This window comes from Sphaerodactylus townsendi, linkage group LG04, assembly GCF_021028975.2.
Source record: "Sphaerodactylus townsendi isolate TG3544 linkage group LG04, MPM_Stown_v2.3, whole genome shotgun sequence".
NCBI lineage: Eukaryota > Metazoa > Chordata > Lepidosauria > Squamata > Sphaerodactylidae > Sphaerodactylus > Sphaerodactylus townsendi.
Window position 1 is genome coordinate 30,493,983 of NC_059428.1, and position 14,089 is coordinate 30,508,071.

A 14,089-nucleotide genomic window follows, 5' to 3' on the forward strand; every position below is an offset into this window, starting at 1 on the left:
GCGATCAATTAAAATTCATCAGTCATCTAATCCTTGACATCCATGATGTACAATGTATGCATGCAGCTCTGCATAAATGACAAAGACGACACAAATACAGAAATCCCCTTAGATGGTTAGAGGTCTGACTCAGATGGTAGATTTGCAGAAGGATTGAGATCTTTCTCAGCATCTACCTTTCCCCTTGGATCCTACCAGGGCAGAGGCGTAGCTTCAAGGGGAGGGGGGGTGCATGATGCACTGGGCGTGCGCCCCTGTGAGGGTGTGGCAGGGGCATGGCGGGGGCATTCTGGGGCAAGGTGGGGGCAGAGCATGCATCATTGCACTGGGCGCTTTCCCCCCTTGCTACACCTCTGTACCAGAGGCCACACCTCATGTTCATATCTTATCCTCACAATGCCGTTGTGAACTTGCTAACAAATGTTTCTTTTAATTGCTACTCGTTCAACAAAATTACACTTTGGGTCTCCCATAGATACCTCCCATTTTGTGCAAAGCCAACAAAGCATCCTCTCTTGTTTTCAAGGGGTTTTTTCCCCTCCCAGTTGGCTCAAAACTCTCCCTTGCCCATGTTCCTCATCTCCACTTCTCCTCCACCACTATCTTCTCTTCCCGCTCTCATGTTGCCCTTTGCCCTCCAGCTCTCTCCTCTGGCAAATGAGCCATAATTGTTTTGTCCCTGAGGACCTGCTGTGCCAACTACTCTGTTCTGTTCTAATCCTGCCTCCACTGCCTATAATTATCTCTTACATTCAGAATTTGGCCCTTGATCCTTTAATTGGCTTTTGTTTAACGCTTTGATCCCTTCGTAGCTTCCTCTGTGCCAAGCAATTTTATCCTTCAGGCTCTCGACCATCGTGCTTTTTTAATCCAGATATTGACAGTGGATTTCTTTTAACCCAGTTGGGTTTCCTTGTTGTTGCCTCCCTGAATAACTGGGGAGAGAAACTACTAACAACCATCACTCAGTTGCCCAAAACATGGGTTCTGTTCCCCCCCCCCATTGAAATATGCTTCAACCATGTGTAGCACCAGCTAAAATATCCAAGGCAATTATTTCAAAATGGTTCCATGAACTGGAAGCATTTTTCCAGATCAGTAATATTCTTTATTATCCAATTGTATTTTTTCTTGGATCTATCTAATCCTGTTCACTATTTCACTTAGTTGGCACAGAAGAGAGACAAAGCTAAAGTCTCATCAGTCTTCATGTAGTTTCCTGCAGTTAAAAAAGTTTAACCAGATCTCTTCTGGGTTGTTTTTTGACTTCTGCAAATAAGATAGTCCTTCTAGTTCAGTGATAGCGAACCTTTTCAAGACCGAGTGCCCAAATTGCAACCCAAAACTCACTTATTTATCGCAAAGTGCCAACACAGCAATTTAACCTGAATACTTAGGTTTTCGTTTAGGAAAAAACAGTTGGCTCCGAGGCATGCGTTACTCAGGAGTAAGCTTGGTGGTAGTTGGTGGCTTTGTTTTGAAGCAACCGTGCAACTCTTCCAATGGGGGAATCACGATCCTAGGAGGGTTTACTCAGAAGCAAGCCCCATTGCCAGCAACCAAGATCACTCCCAGGTAAAGGATCGTGCTTGAGTTCTTCCCAAGAAAATCAGTGGGGTTTATCAGCGTTTAACAGGGTTACTTTCCCCAAAACTAGGTCTTAGGTTTAATGCTCATAATTGAGCCCAGCGGCCCAGGCCAGCCTAGATGTGGGGGGGGGGCACTCTGTTTGTGCGTGCCCACAGAGAGGGCTCTGAGTGCCACCTCTGGCACCCGTGCCATAGGTTTTCCACCACTGTTCTAGTTTCATAGGCATTCACTTACTTGTGGTGAATGATGTTCTACAGTGGCATCCTAAGGACAGCTGGCAGAAAGTGATGTCAGGTTGTAGCCAACTTCCAATGACCTTGTAGGATTTTCCAGGTAAAAGATGTTCAGAAATGGTTTGCCGTTGCCTGTCCCTGTGTAGCAACCATAGACTTCCTTGGTGATCACTCACCCAAGTGCTAACTTGGTTAAGATCAGGCTAGCTTGGGTGATCCAGGTTAGGGCTAATGGCGAAGGAGAGTTGCATTCTTCTAAGTATAATCAAGGGTCTTAGAAGGGTGTGCCTCTCAACATACATGTTCTGGAAATGTCTAGAGCAGGGGTCTGCAACCTGCAGCTCTCCAGATGTTTGTGGACTACAAATCCCATCAGCCAATGCTGGCAGGGCTGATGGGATTTGTAGTCCATGAACATCTGGAGAGCCTCAGGTTGCCGACCCCTGCTAGAGTAATCTTGCAGCTGGTCTGGTTTTTGTAATGTAAATCAGACCTTTTTTGATGGTGGCCTCTACCTTCTGGCAAGGAAAGCAATGCTGCCTCTAAGGCTCCATAGAAGATGTAAGATCTTCCTCCTTAGAATGACATTTGGCTAAAGGGGTTCTAGGGTTATTAAGTAATTTACCGGTAACTCAGCAACTGCTTAAGTTAGAAAACTGCAGTATCTTCTCTGTCCAGCTACGCCAGTGATACCCAAATATATGGGGAAAATACCAGCAGCTACTTCATCCAACAAGCCACCATGGTGATAAATGATACCCCTTCATCCTAGTTCTCAAAATGTATTGTCAGTACCGGGCAGTTCGTCCTCAACCAGGGCCAGGGCCTTTTTTGGTTGGGGCCCCTCCCTGGCAAAATTCTCTGTCTGGGGAGACAATGGCTGTGCAGGCTCTGGCCCAGTTCTGCAGGGCCAGCAAGATGAAGATGTTCTGGCAGGCACATGGTTGAGGAATTTCAGCTGCTTTATTACACTCATTGGACACCAGACAGAGCCTCCCCCTCTTCTATATGCTCCACATTTGGCCCCCTCCCCACTTACTTTGTGGATGGTCTGTTAGTTTTGGGAATCAACTCTGCTGGGAGCTCAGGGTGCCATTTTTATTACGACTTATCGCACTGGTGAGATTCAAATAATTTAACAACCAGTTCCGGTAGTGGGATTCAAATTTAACAACTGATTCTGGTGGTGGGATTCAAATAACAACTGGTTGTTTACAAGCACCATTTTAACGAACGGTTCTGCCAAAGTGGTGCGAACCTGCTGAATCCCACCACTGACTTATCATGTGTAGGGAGTTTAATCGGTTTTGATTGTTTTTGATTTTAAAAGCATATTTGACTTGTTGTTACCTGCCGCAAGCCCTGTTGTAGTGTAAAGTGGGGTACAATATAATTCTAAAATATAAACAAACAAACATACCCCCTTCATACTGAGTTCTGGCCTGTAGAACTGGCCTGAAGAACTGTGAAGTTCTATCTCCTAAGATTCCATGAATGGTTATCTGAAGTTCTGAACTACTCTTTGCTTGTGACCCTGCAAGATACTGATCTGGGTCAGGGAGAGATGTGTTTTGAGCTGGAATAAATGGCCTTCAGAAACCTGCCACTGTTTTAACTTATGCATGGTATAGGGATTTATTTATTTTTTTATATTCAATTTGTATGCCACCCTTCCCCATTGCTAGCGGCTTCCAGCACATAATAAAACCATATAATCATAATTTTAACCAGCAAATCAAACAAGATGTCAACTAGCCAATATTTAAAAAATTCTCCCTATAATTAACAATGTACCCTAGAATCCTGGAAGGGGGGCGGGAAGCAAGTGGAAAAAGGTTGAGTAGTAAACCATAGTTGCCTCAACCTAAAGCCCCTTCTGCACATGCAGATTAATGCACTTTCAATCCACACAATTATTTGCAAGTGGATTTTGCTATTCCGCACAGTAAAATCCAGCTGCAAAGTGTATTCAGAGTGGGTTGAAAGTGCATTATTCTGCATGTGCGGATGGGGCCATAGTCCTGGTGGAACAGCTCTATCTTAGAGGCCCTGAAAAATTCCATCCAGTCCTACAGGTCCTGGGTCTCACAAGAAAGAGCATTCCACCAGGTTGAGGCCAGGACCAATAATGCCCTGGCCTTGTTGAGGTCAGGCAGACATCTTTCTGGCCAGGGATCACCAGCAAATTGTTATTCACTGACTGCAGCATCCTTCAGGGGACATGGGATGCATGACTGCTCCAGCAAACTATGTGGAAATATTGTACAAAAGGTATTGGAACTGTGGGATGAAATCAGAAAACTCTTTTGCACTCCCTTCCAGAAAAGCGTACAAAAGCATCTTGGAAAGGTTACGAACTGCCGCTATGAAGCTTTCCTTTGGCTACACATCACAGTGCTTGCAATCTCTTCCAAATGCTCAAGGGGGAGGTTGAGGTTACAGAGCAAATGCAAACAGGCAGAGACAAAAAAACCTCAATATATGCCATCCCAAAGGGCACACAAATTCAGTTCATAGCTGACACCCGAGAGGCAAACTGCTAATGCTGGTGCCTCTCCGCCAGGGATGCCCAAAGAGATTCTGAGTAGTCATCTGAACAAGCTGCCCTTTCCATGCTGCAGACAAAGTCACACAATATCTTTCATATAAAGCCTGTCTCCTCCTCTACATATTGTTGGGAAAGGACCAATCGCATGTATCTTGCTGTAAGGGTATAGCTGGGGGAAGCAATACAGCATCAGAGAGCACAACGTTTTTTGCTTCCAAAAGGTCCATGGCAGGAACTATTGAGACTCCTGCATCAGATGTATAAGCAGCCAGTGGGAATGATGGAGGTAACAATGTCCGCATACCAGCAAGTTCAGTGCGATGGAATACTTAAGGCTGCCGACTTTTTTGGCCCTGCCACAATACAGTTCCAAAGTAACCGGATGCATTTATCAGAAGACATTCAGAGATGGTTTGCCCCTGATTGTCTCTGCAGAGCAACTCTGGACTTTCTCAGTGGTGCCCCATCCAAGGACTAACCAGGACTGACCATGATTAGCTTCTCTAAAGAGATCAGGCTAGCTATGGCCATCCAGTCAAGTATTCTAGCTAAGTCTGTCTTATAATATTCTACTTTTCAACACTCCAGGAGGACAGAATTTTACATGGGGACATTTTTCCACTAGGCAATATCCCACCTGTAATGTGAATTGGTACAGTCTCATCAGGGCTATACATATCAAATTCTGCCCTCCAACACTGGCCTAGTGGAAGCCTGGTTAGCATTAACCACAGCGTTGTACAAGATGTAATCAAAATGTTAAAAACTCATAAAGAACCAGAGAAGGAATTCTATCTGGAAAGGGCAAGAGAGGAGAAAGGACACAGATCTAGGCTAATTCTAGGTTCCTAGAGCATGATCCATGGCATAATATCTGCACCATGCAACACTGTCTCCTGAAAATGCATACTACACAAATTTTCATATTGTTTAGAAAGATATTAATGGAGTGGAGTTCAGGATCTTCTGCAAATCTGAATACAACCTCCACTGGGAAGACTAGATAGAAAACGTTTCTCAACCAATTCCATACCATTCTTGTTTAACATTTACCGTTCAGTTCTGGAGATCTAGAAAATAAATACTGCACGTACTGCTTTGATGCAGCAGTGTGCTGACTTCCATAGCAGATAAATCACAAAAGATCACAACAGCACTCCTTTATTTCAATCAATATGAACAACGCTAACATTTGACCTCTGTATTTCTGCCAGCCTCCAGCGGTCTTTTTGATGAAGGAAAAAAGCACTTTGTAACCACCCTGGGTGTTATTGACAATGCCTTATTTTTAGTTCCCATAAATGAGCCAGGAAGGAAAGGAGGAATGTCTTTGCAGTCTGTGGCTTCCACAGAGAGCTTCTTAAGGAATAATTTAAATCAGAATCAATCAACGGCCTTGGCTATGACTGTTTCAATGCAGAGAGAAGGATCTGGATTTTGCTAGGCCATGGCTACTGAAATGGACATGAAATGCAAGGCAGATCAATCGAATCGGGGCAATTTAAACCCTAGAAAAGAACAAAAATCACAGACGGAAATCTAGATTTCCGTTTCCTAACTCATTGGTTTTCTGAACGTACATGCCTGTGAACCGATTGCTGTAACAATAACCTTTTTAATGACCCGAATCCTAAATCTACCCTCTTGCATCTGCACCAGAGAATTTATCAAGGGAGACTCTAAGAAACGATATGTTTCAATTTGGTTCTCTTTGGACCAATGCAAGAGCACGGAGCAAGATCATTTACCTGAAGATTGATTCTGAGGACTTTCTGAAACAAGGGCAGGACAGTGTTTCTCCTTGATGTGGAAAGTGAACAGCTGTGCTGTCTGATAGTCCAAGTATTACTTAGAACATTATAGCCCACCCCCACCCCCTGTTCTAATTAAACACTCTAGGAGGCTTACAACATTAAAATTACACACAAATCAGTTTAAAGAGCAGTAAAAAGGGAATTGGCTTGTTTCTAACTTCTTTGCATTATTTGACTGTTTTAGTTGTGAGCAACTTCTAGCAGGTTCTGAAGAAATGGCAGGGCTGACATCAGCATACCTTGAGGTGGGCAGCTGTCAGGGCCCAGAGCTTCGGTCCAAGGCCACAGCTGCTGGGCACCCGCTTGGCATCTGACTGTGCACCCTTCCCTGCCCATTCATTTGCAAACACCCCATCCTCGTGCTCCCAGCTTCCGAACATTGATGGGGAAGTACATGCAAGTGATGCAGAATGGCAGGAATCTTGGTGGACAGAGTACCAGTACCAAGAGCATGTGCCGGCTAGTGCCGTCATGGGAAGCACATAAATGTGCAGCAGTCTGCTGTGATCACAAGCCATGGGAGGGTTTGTGGGTGGAGAAAGGATGCACAGTTGGGTAGGGATAACAAGTGAGTGGATGAGGGTAAATCCCGGAGCCTGGTGGAACACTCTTCCTCCATCTGTCCAGGCCCTGCGGGATCTTGGTGAGTTCCGCAGGGCCTGCAAGACTGAGTTGTTCCACCCAGCTTTTGGAGGGGCCAGCTGCTAATTGCGCCCCCTCCCATCCCTAGCTGTGTTTTTACATCTAGGGTCCCCCCCCTTCTTTCTCTTTTGTTGAGGGTTTTTAATATGGGTTAATTGCAGGACGCTGATTTTATACTGTTTATTGTATTGCATTGAACGCTGCTTTTAATGGGGTTTTTAGTATTTATGTTTTGGGAGTTTATATTGTTTTTATAATTTGTGATTGGTTCGCTGCTCCATCTGTTTTGTTGTGCGTGTGTTGTGTTGTACACTACCCAGAGCCTTTCGGGGGAAGGGCGGTATATACATTTGAGAATGAATGAATGAATGAATGAATGAATGAATGAATGAATGAATGAATGAATGAATGAATGAATGAATGAATGAATGAATGAATGAATGAATGAATGAATGAATGAATGAATGCATTTGGAGGAGGGGGACTGATGGTAGGCAGAAGGGGAGCTTCTAGGCACAGTCTTCCCAGGGCCCTCCAAAGCATGGAACCACCACTGAAAACTCTTTTTTCTCTATAAAGATACTGATTGTCCCATTAAAACGTTTCCCCTCTTTGTATTATTGTCTTATTAATCTCTGATCATTATTGAACATCTAACTCACAGGTGTTAAAACTGTTACTGCTGTTCGGCCCAGTGACAATTAGTAATGTCAAAAAGTGGCCATGTTGGCCTCTCCGTAATACAACAGTCAGATTTGACTCCAGCAGCACCTTAGAGACCAACACGATATCCAGAATAGAAGCTTTCAAGAGTCAACAGTGTGTCTGCACCGTTGTGCTTGTGTCTCCTTGATAAGTATTAGATTTTTGTGTTTGCAAATTTCTACATTCAAAATGATTCTATAATGACCTAAAAGGTTCATTTAAAAGCACCGGGAACAAAATGTCACTTTAAAAGGCCTTTTGGAATCAAGATTATTCAGCTGGTTCCAGAACACTTCTAAAAAAAGAACCACCCCATAGCACAGGCAGCAGAGGAGAATAAGAGAGTCACGTTTTGCTCAGTGCTAATGTAAGTCTATCATGTAATAATTGCAATGTTTGCACTCAAAAATCCTATTTTTATTCAGATTCAGAGACTTTTATTAGGCATATGCCACACAGGGAGAGTAAGGAGTACACACTGTTCATATTTTTACTCAGCCAACCAAGCTCTGTTTGTTACAGGATTAGAGTTTTTTAAAAAAAGAGAATAGGAGTAGAAGCCTCCATATGTTTGCTTGTGCTACATTACTTTTTAAATGAGGTTATTTTAAGGGTCACTTTATATAACTTTTTTTTAATCTGATTACTTTTTTTGAAAAGGATTCATTTGTATCTGATGAGAAGAGCAGAGAGCAGAAGTTGTAGTTCATGTTTCAGCCCACACGTGCTTATTCCTCAAGAATACTCTGCTGGCTCTCCACAAGGACTCACTGGCTCTCCTACTCATTGGGTCTGTGCAAAGGACTCTTGCCAACAATTTCTGAGGCCAACAACAAAGTAGGCTTTTAAACTCAGCAGCCCAGCAAGACAAAGTCTGAAGTCCCCATCTAACCTAAGGAGCTGTTCCCTGCAGGAAGGGTTTTTTCCACTGGACAAAGGATCCTTAGGACAGAATTACTTCAAACTTTGCTGAGTAGACTGGTAGTATACTGGTCTACTGCTTTAACCACAGGCACAGGTTGCTAAAACAAGTGTACTGAAAACATTGGATTCTGCAGTTTTCAGACCAGTCTTGCACAGAATGGGAAACCCCAATATCCACTGGCTTTATTATGCTAAAGTTACCTTCATACTGCATAAGATCAGGTAGCTAATCTTGAATGTTTTTCAGACCAAACTTTTGACCCATGTTGGGAATCTTGCCGTGCTCATCTTCCACTGATATTCCCTTTGTTCCCATACAATACCAATAGTGCTTCCTGCTAGTATAGGACCAAAGCAATAAACAAATGCAATTATCCGAAGTAAAGAAGCCAGTGGGTTCAAGAAGTTTTTCTGCTGGATCATGGGACCTGCATGTTCAAAAGCCACATGAAACTGGGGAAGTAATAAGGAGGAGAATTGGGTGAGATTGAGCCATCTGAATCCGACCCAGTAGATATAGTTAGTTATTTAGATTGTTATCCTCCATGATTGGTGCTTGGAATACACTGCCACAGGAGGTGGTGATGGCCACTAACCTGAATAGCTTTAAAGTGGGCTTGGACAGATTTAAGGAGAAGTCGATGTATGGCTACCAATCTTGATCCTCCTTGATCTGAGGTTGCAAATGCCTTAGCAGATCAGGTGCTTGGGAGCAGCAGAAGAAGAAGAAGGCCATTGCTTAAAAATCGTGCATGAGAGCTCCCAAAGGCATTTGGTGGGCCACTGCAAGTAGCAGAATGCTGGACTAGATGGACTCTGGTCTGATCCAGCAGGCTAGTTCTTATGTTCTTATGTCTACAAGACCTGAGCAAGGCTGGCTGCTAATAACAGAATGTTTCGGAGGACATTAACTGAGTCGTCATAAGTCGGAAGTGACCTAACATACACATACAACCTTTGTCCTCTCAAAGTTTTAGAATGCGTAACAATACTGGACACAAACACTGGATTAAACCAATATAAAGAAATCTAAGCCCAAAATCCAACCTGCAAGAGTGGGGCGTGTTTCATTTTCTAGATGTGCCCTGCCCTACACTTTTTGGGAAAGGGGGAGAGACTAGCACAGGGGTCTGTGACCTGCGGGTCTCCAGATGTTCATGGACTACAAATCCAATCAGCCCCTGCCAGCATGGCCAATTGGATTTGTAGTCCATGAACATCTGGAGAGCCGCAGGTTGCAGACCCCTGGACTAACATCAGAGATCATCAGAGACCATCAAAGCACTTCTGGAACAGTAAAGTTTTAGTGATCAAACCTGATAAAGGCTGAGAGAGAGTTCAAGGTGACACCTTTTGGTAAGAACTCTGTGGTAGTAAATGTGCTCAGGTGGAACATGCATTATGTTCAAACCCCAACATTTCCAGTTACAGGATCTTACACAGTCAAGCAGGGAAACACCACTAGAATTCTGTGTCACAGGTGAAAATAAGCATCGCTGAGCTATACAAAATGGTAAGATTTGAGTATAATGCAGAGTCATACATTCATTCAAGCTTTCTGTAACTGGAATTGTTTTCAAAGAACAATAAGTAGCAGTCAAGGAATGTTTAGAAGTATATGATTCCACATATGCCTTTCAACAACTAGTCAAAATTTCAGACTATAGTCAAATTTCAGCAGCTGCCAGAAGTCCTGTTTTTGGACATTACCAGTGCTGATAGGTCTCGATGCAGATATATTAGTTCACAGAAGCAGTCTCTGTGTTTTTCAAATGACTTTGCAGATGTGATTCCAACCCAGCAGATGCCCTGAGCAGATCTTTCTTCACTGAAACATTAGAAAACTATTTTATGGGGAGAGGTGGGAGTTTTTTCCTTATGAATTAAAACAGACCAGAAGGACAACAGACTGTGTTGTCTTTGGTGCCGTCCCCAAAGGACTGCACCCCTCCCAACACCTCACATCTTCTCTACTGGCTGTTGTTTCAGCATACATTGTTGTCGACATATTTGCTGTCCATCCACAGCTCTCAAAAGGTGGGCCTGTGGACAAGGTGCAAACTTGATTTCTAGAGTGAAAACGACAGGGATTTCTAGAGTGTATTCAAAGGGGAAACCCAATGAGAATGGTGATAGAAGAACTGAAACTATCCAGTTCCCAGCAGAATGAAATGCAGCAGAGTTATCAAAAGAAGTTATTCTTTAATGAACCTGGATATAAAAATGTAGGCTACAAAAAATGTACTGAACAAAGGGCTTCACAAAAAAACATACTTAACAAAAATGCACCAGCAACAAGGAAAGTAGCAGCATTCAGCAAAACAGCAGAAGGACAAGGAGAGTAAAAATGAAAAGGAAGTAGGTAGGTAGGTAGGTAGGTAGGTAGGTAGGTAGGTAGGTAGGTAGGTAGGTAGGTAGGTAGGTAGGTAGGTAGGTAGGTAGGTAGGTAGGTAGGTAGGTAGGTAGGTAGGTAGGTAGGTAGGTAGGTAGGTAGGTAGGTAGGAGCATGCAAAGCTATACCATAATATGCAGACAGTGAAAGTGACCCTCAATCATCCAATTTACTGCTCACCTGCCCTGCATTAACATAAGCAAACCAAATGGTGCAACCATCTTGCTCCTGCAATAACTTATACAAGAGATGCCAAATATTCTAACAAATGACAGGACACAAGTCTTGCATGATCAAGGCCCCAACTTGAACCCTTGGTAATACCAGGCTAGCCTGATCTCGTCAGATCCCAGAAGCTACTCAGACCAGTTAGTACTTGGATGGGAGACCACCAAGGAATTCCAGGGACGCTATGCAGAAGTGCCCCCTGTCAGTCTCTTGCCTTGAAATCCTTGCAGGGTCGCCATAAACTGGCCGCAACTTGGCAGAACTTTACACACACACAATTCCAATTCCAGTTTAGATCCTCGGATAGAGGCAGAGTGAGGCAGCTACACTGAACGGCATAGTTTGCGTACTGTGAATGGCAGAAGGATGAGAGACAGAGATACTTTAACGTTGAAGGTGCTGGATTAGGTTCCTCCTCACAATAAACCTGGGATACTTATGGCAGACTGAGGATTTTCATTCTAGCCGTACATTTTCATCCCATCCTTCCTCCAATGTTATGTTCTCACAACAACCCTGTGAGTAAAATAAGCCAAAGAAGAGATACTGACCCCAAGTCAGGCAGTAAGCTTTATAGAAGATCCCCACCACGTGAACCTTGGTCTAGCAAGGCATAATCCAGCAGGTTAACTTCTACATGACTCTCACCCTGTCTCTCTTGTCAACTAACACTACATATGAGTTGTCAACTAACACTACACACACTTACTACATATGAGTTGTTCAAATGCCCAGGAACTGCATAAGGGGGGAAGCCTCTGTGCTTTCACACCTTGTGCTAGTCACAGTTCTCTCCCAACTCTCTCAGCCCCACCTGTCTCACAAGGTGTCTGATGTGGGGAGAGGAAGGCAAAGGAGTTTGTAAGCCACCTGGAGTCTCCTTACAGGAGAGAAAGGTGGGGTATGAATCCAAACTCTTCCTCTTCTATTATACCATTGCCCTTCTCCCCAATGGTGAAGGCAGCGTGCATCTCCCGCCACTCCTCCATGTTATCCTCACAACAAACCTGTGAGGTAGATTAGAGTGAGAGATGTGACAAGTCCAAGCTCACCAATAAGGTGAGTGCGGGGCTACAAGCCCAAGTCCCCCAGGCCCTAGTCTGACACTCTAACCTGTATACAACCCTGAACCGTAGCAACTGGTGATGGGGTCTAGCTTTGATTGAGAGACTAAGGCCCCTTCCGCACACGCAGAATAATGCACTTTCAATCCACTTTCACAATTGTTTGCAAGTGGATTTTGCTGTTCTACACAGCCAAATCCAGCTGCGCAGTGCATTGAAAGTGGATTGAAAGTGCATCATTCTGCATGTGCATGGGAGACGGAGGCAGGAATGGAGTGCTGCAGTTAAACCCACCTTTAATATCTCCCCACAACCCAAATATACTCCCATGCTGCAAATGCGTACCCATGTGACGATTGTGATGTGCTCACCCACTAAGCAGATGGCTACATTTGTTGAGATTACGGTGAAACTTAGAAGGTGAACCACAAAGTCTGAGAAAGCCAGAAACAAGTGATTGAAACAGAAGGGCTGGAAGTCGGAACAGACGTTCACATGAAACTCGGGAGCGCAGGCAGCAGCACAGGGGTTAGGAGCTAAGGGCTGATTTGGCACTTGCTGTGCCTGGTGGGTGGATGGGTGGGGTGTTATTTTTAAGCATTCTTGAGAGGCAGAAATGCACACAACCCAGTTTACAGCCTAATTAAACACCCGGCGTCTACATTTGCAAGTCAGGCCCATCGGTACCTCTTCCGCCTACCGTAACTGGATTTATGCCAATTGCAATGGCCTAAATACCGAGGATGCCCACATTCAAAGTGCTACAAAGGGCCATCTGGCCGCTAAAAGTAAGCTGAAACTCAGGAAGGGAGAGTGGAGGAGGCTGCAGAGACCCCCTGAACAGGTAACTGATCTGCAGTCCGGTCATTTGCATCAGGAGTCTCACCTTGCTGGCATTTCCAAATTGGCCTGGGCCCCTGGCTGCGGAGCTGCGGGGAGCCGAGCCCAGGGCTGCGCTGGGGAATAGACCCTGACACAGCCAAAACCTCAGCACACGCGCAAAACGGAGGTGGTGGTGGTGGTTACAAACGTATATAGACTTTCTAGCGGGTTCCACACCGCCTATTTATAACGAATGGCAATCGTTATAAATGAAGTCGTTTTCTCTAAAGGGAAACTCTCCCGGGTTAATCCGGGCAACCAAACAGCAAGGCCAGCTCTGCATCTCTCTCTCTCCCTCCCCTTTCCTCCAGAGAGCACGAAAAGCAAACCAGGAGACCGATCGATCCGGAAAGATTTGTAACTCCCTCACCGCCCTCGTCGCTCGCCCGCCCCCGGGTGTCTTGCAAAGACTGGAGTTCGAGTTACATCCCCCCACCCTTTATAATGGGCTGCGCGGGCGCGCGGGCGGGCAGCGTGGGTTTGGTTGCCTTGCTCCCTTCTCAAGATGGACAGTCTGCAAGCGCTTTTGCTCCGGGCAATCCGCAGCTCCTGCGCCAGGGCAGCCGAGGGAGGGAGGGCGCAGGGCCCCCGCGGGTGGGGCGGGGGGGTCCCCTCAGAGAGGATGAAGCCGTGGAGGGGCTGGGGGGGGGGGCTTACCGGCGGCCGAGTGGATCTTGGATTTCCTCCTCTGCAGGGACATCTTCAGCGCCTGGTCGAGGCCGCCGCCGCCGCCGCCGGGGTTGGGCATGGTGCAAGCGCGGGGCCAAGTCCATAGGCCGGCTAGGGAGGCAGGAGGCGGCTCGACTGCGGCGGCAGCAGCGGCCCCACTGCCGCTTGGCCTGGGCCCCTGGCTGCGGAGCTGGGGGGAGCCGAGCCCAGGGCTGCGCTGCAGATCAGGGCCGATGCAGGCCGGGTTGCGGGGGAGGGGGGGCAGCCGCTCGGCTCGGCAGCGCAGGAGCTGCGGCGAGGGCGGGGGGGCCGGCTGGGCGCTGCTGCACGGATTTCCCTCGCGGTCTGGACCGCAGCCAAGCCGAAGCAATCCCGGGAACGAGCCTGCGGGCGTTGGC

The 14,089-nt window shown here is 45.8% G+C and overlaps 1 protein-coding gene across 3 annotated transcripts in view; it reads right to left on the reverse strand.

Moving 5' to 3' along the window:
* ATP8A2 (ATPase phospholipid transporting 8A2) overlaps positions 1 to 13,806 on the reverse strand; it is a 432,694-nt gene extending 418,888 nt beyond the window's left edge. For all 3 annotated transcript variants that reach the window (XM_048492830.1, XM_048492831.1, XM_048492829.1), the window contains exon 1: positions 13,680 to 13,806. In XM_048492830.1, the coding sequence (XP_048348787.1) occupies positions 13,680 to 13,770 (91 nt within the window). In that variant the 5' untranslated portion in view covers positions 13,771 to 13,806. The remainder of the gene's footprint in view (positions 1 to 13,679) is intronic.
* Between the last annotated feature and the right edge of the window lie 283 nt (positions 13,807 to 14,089).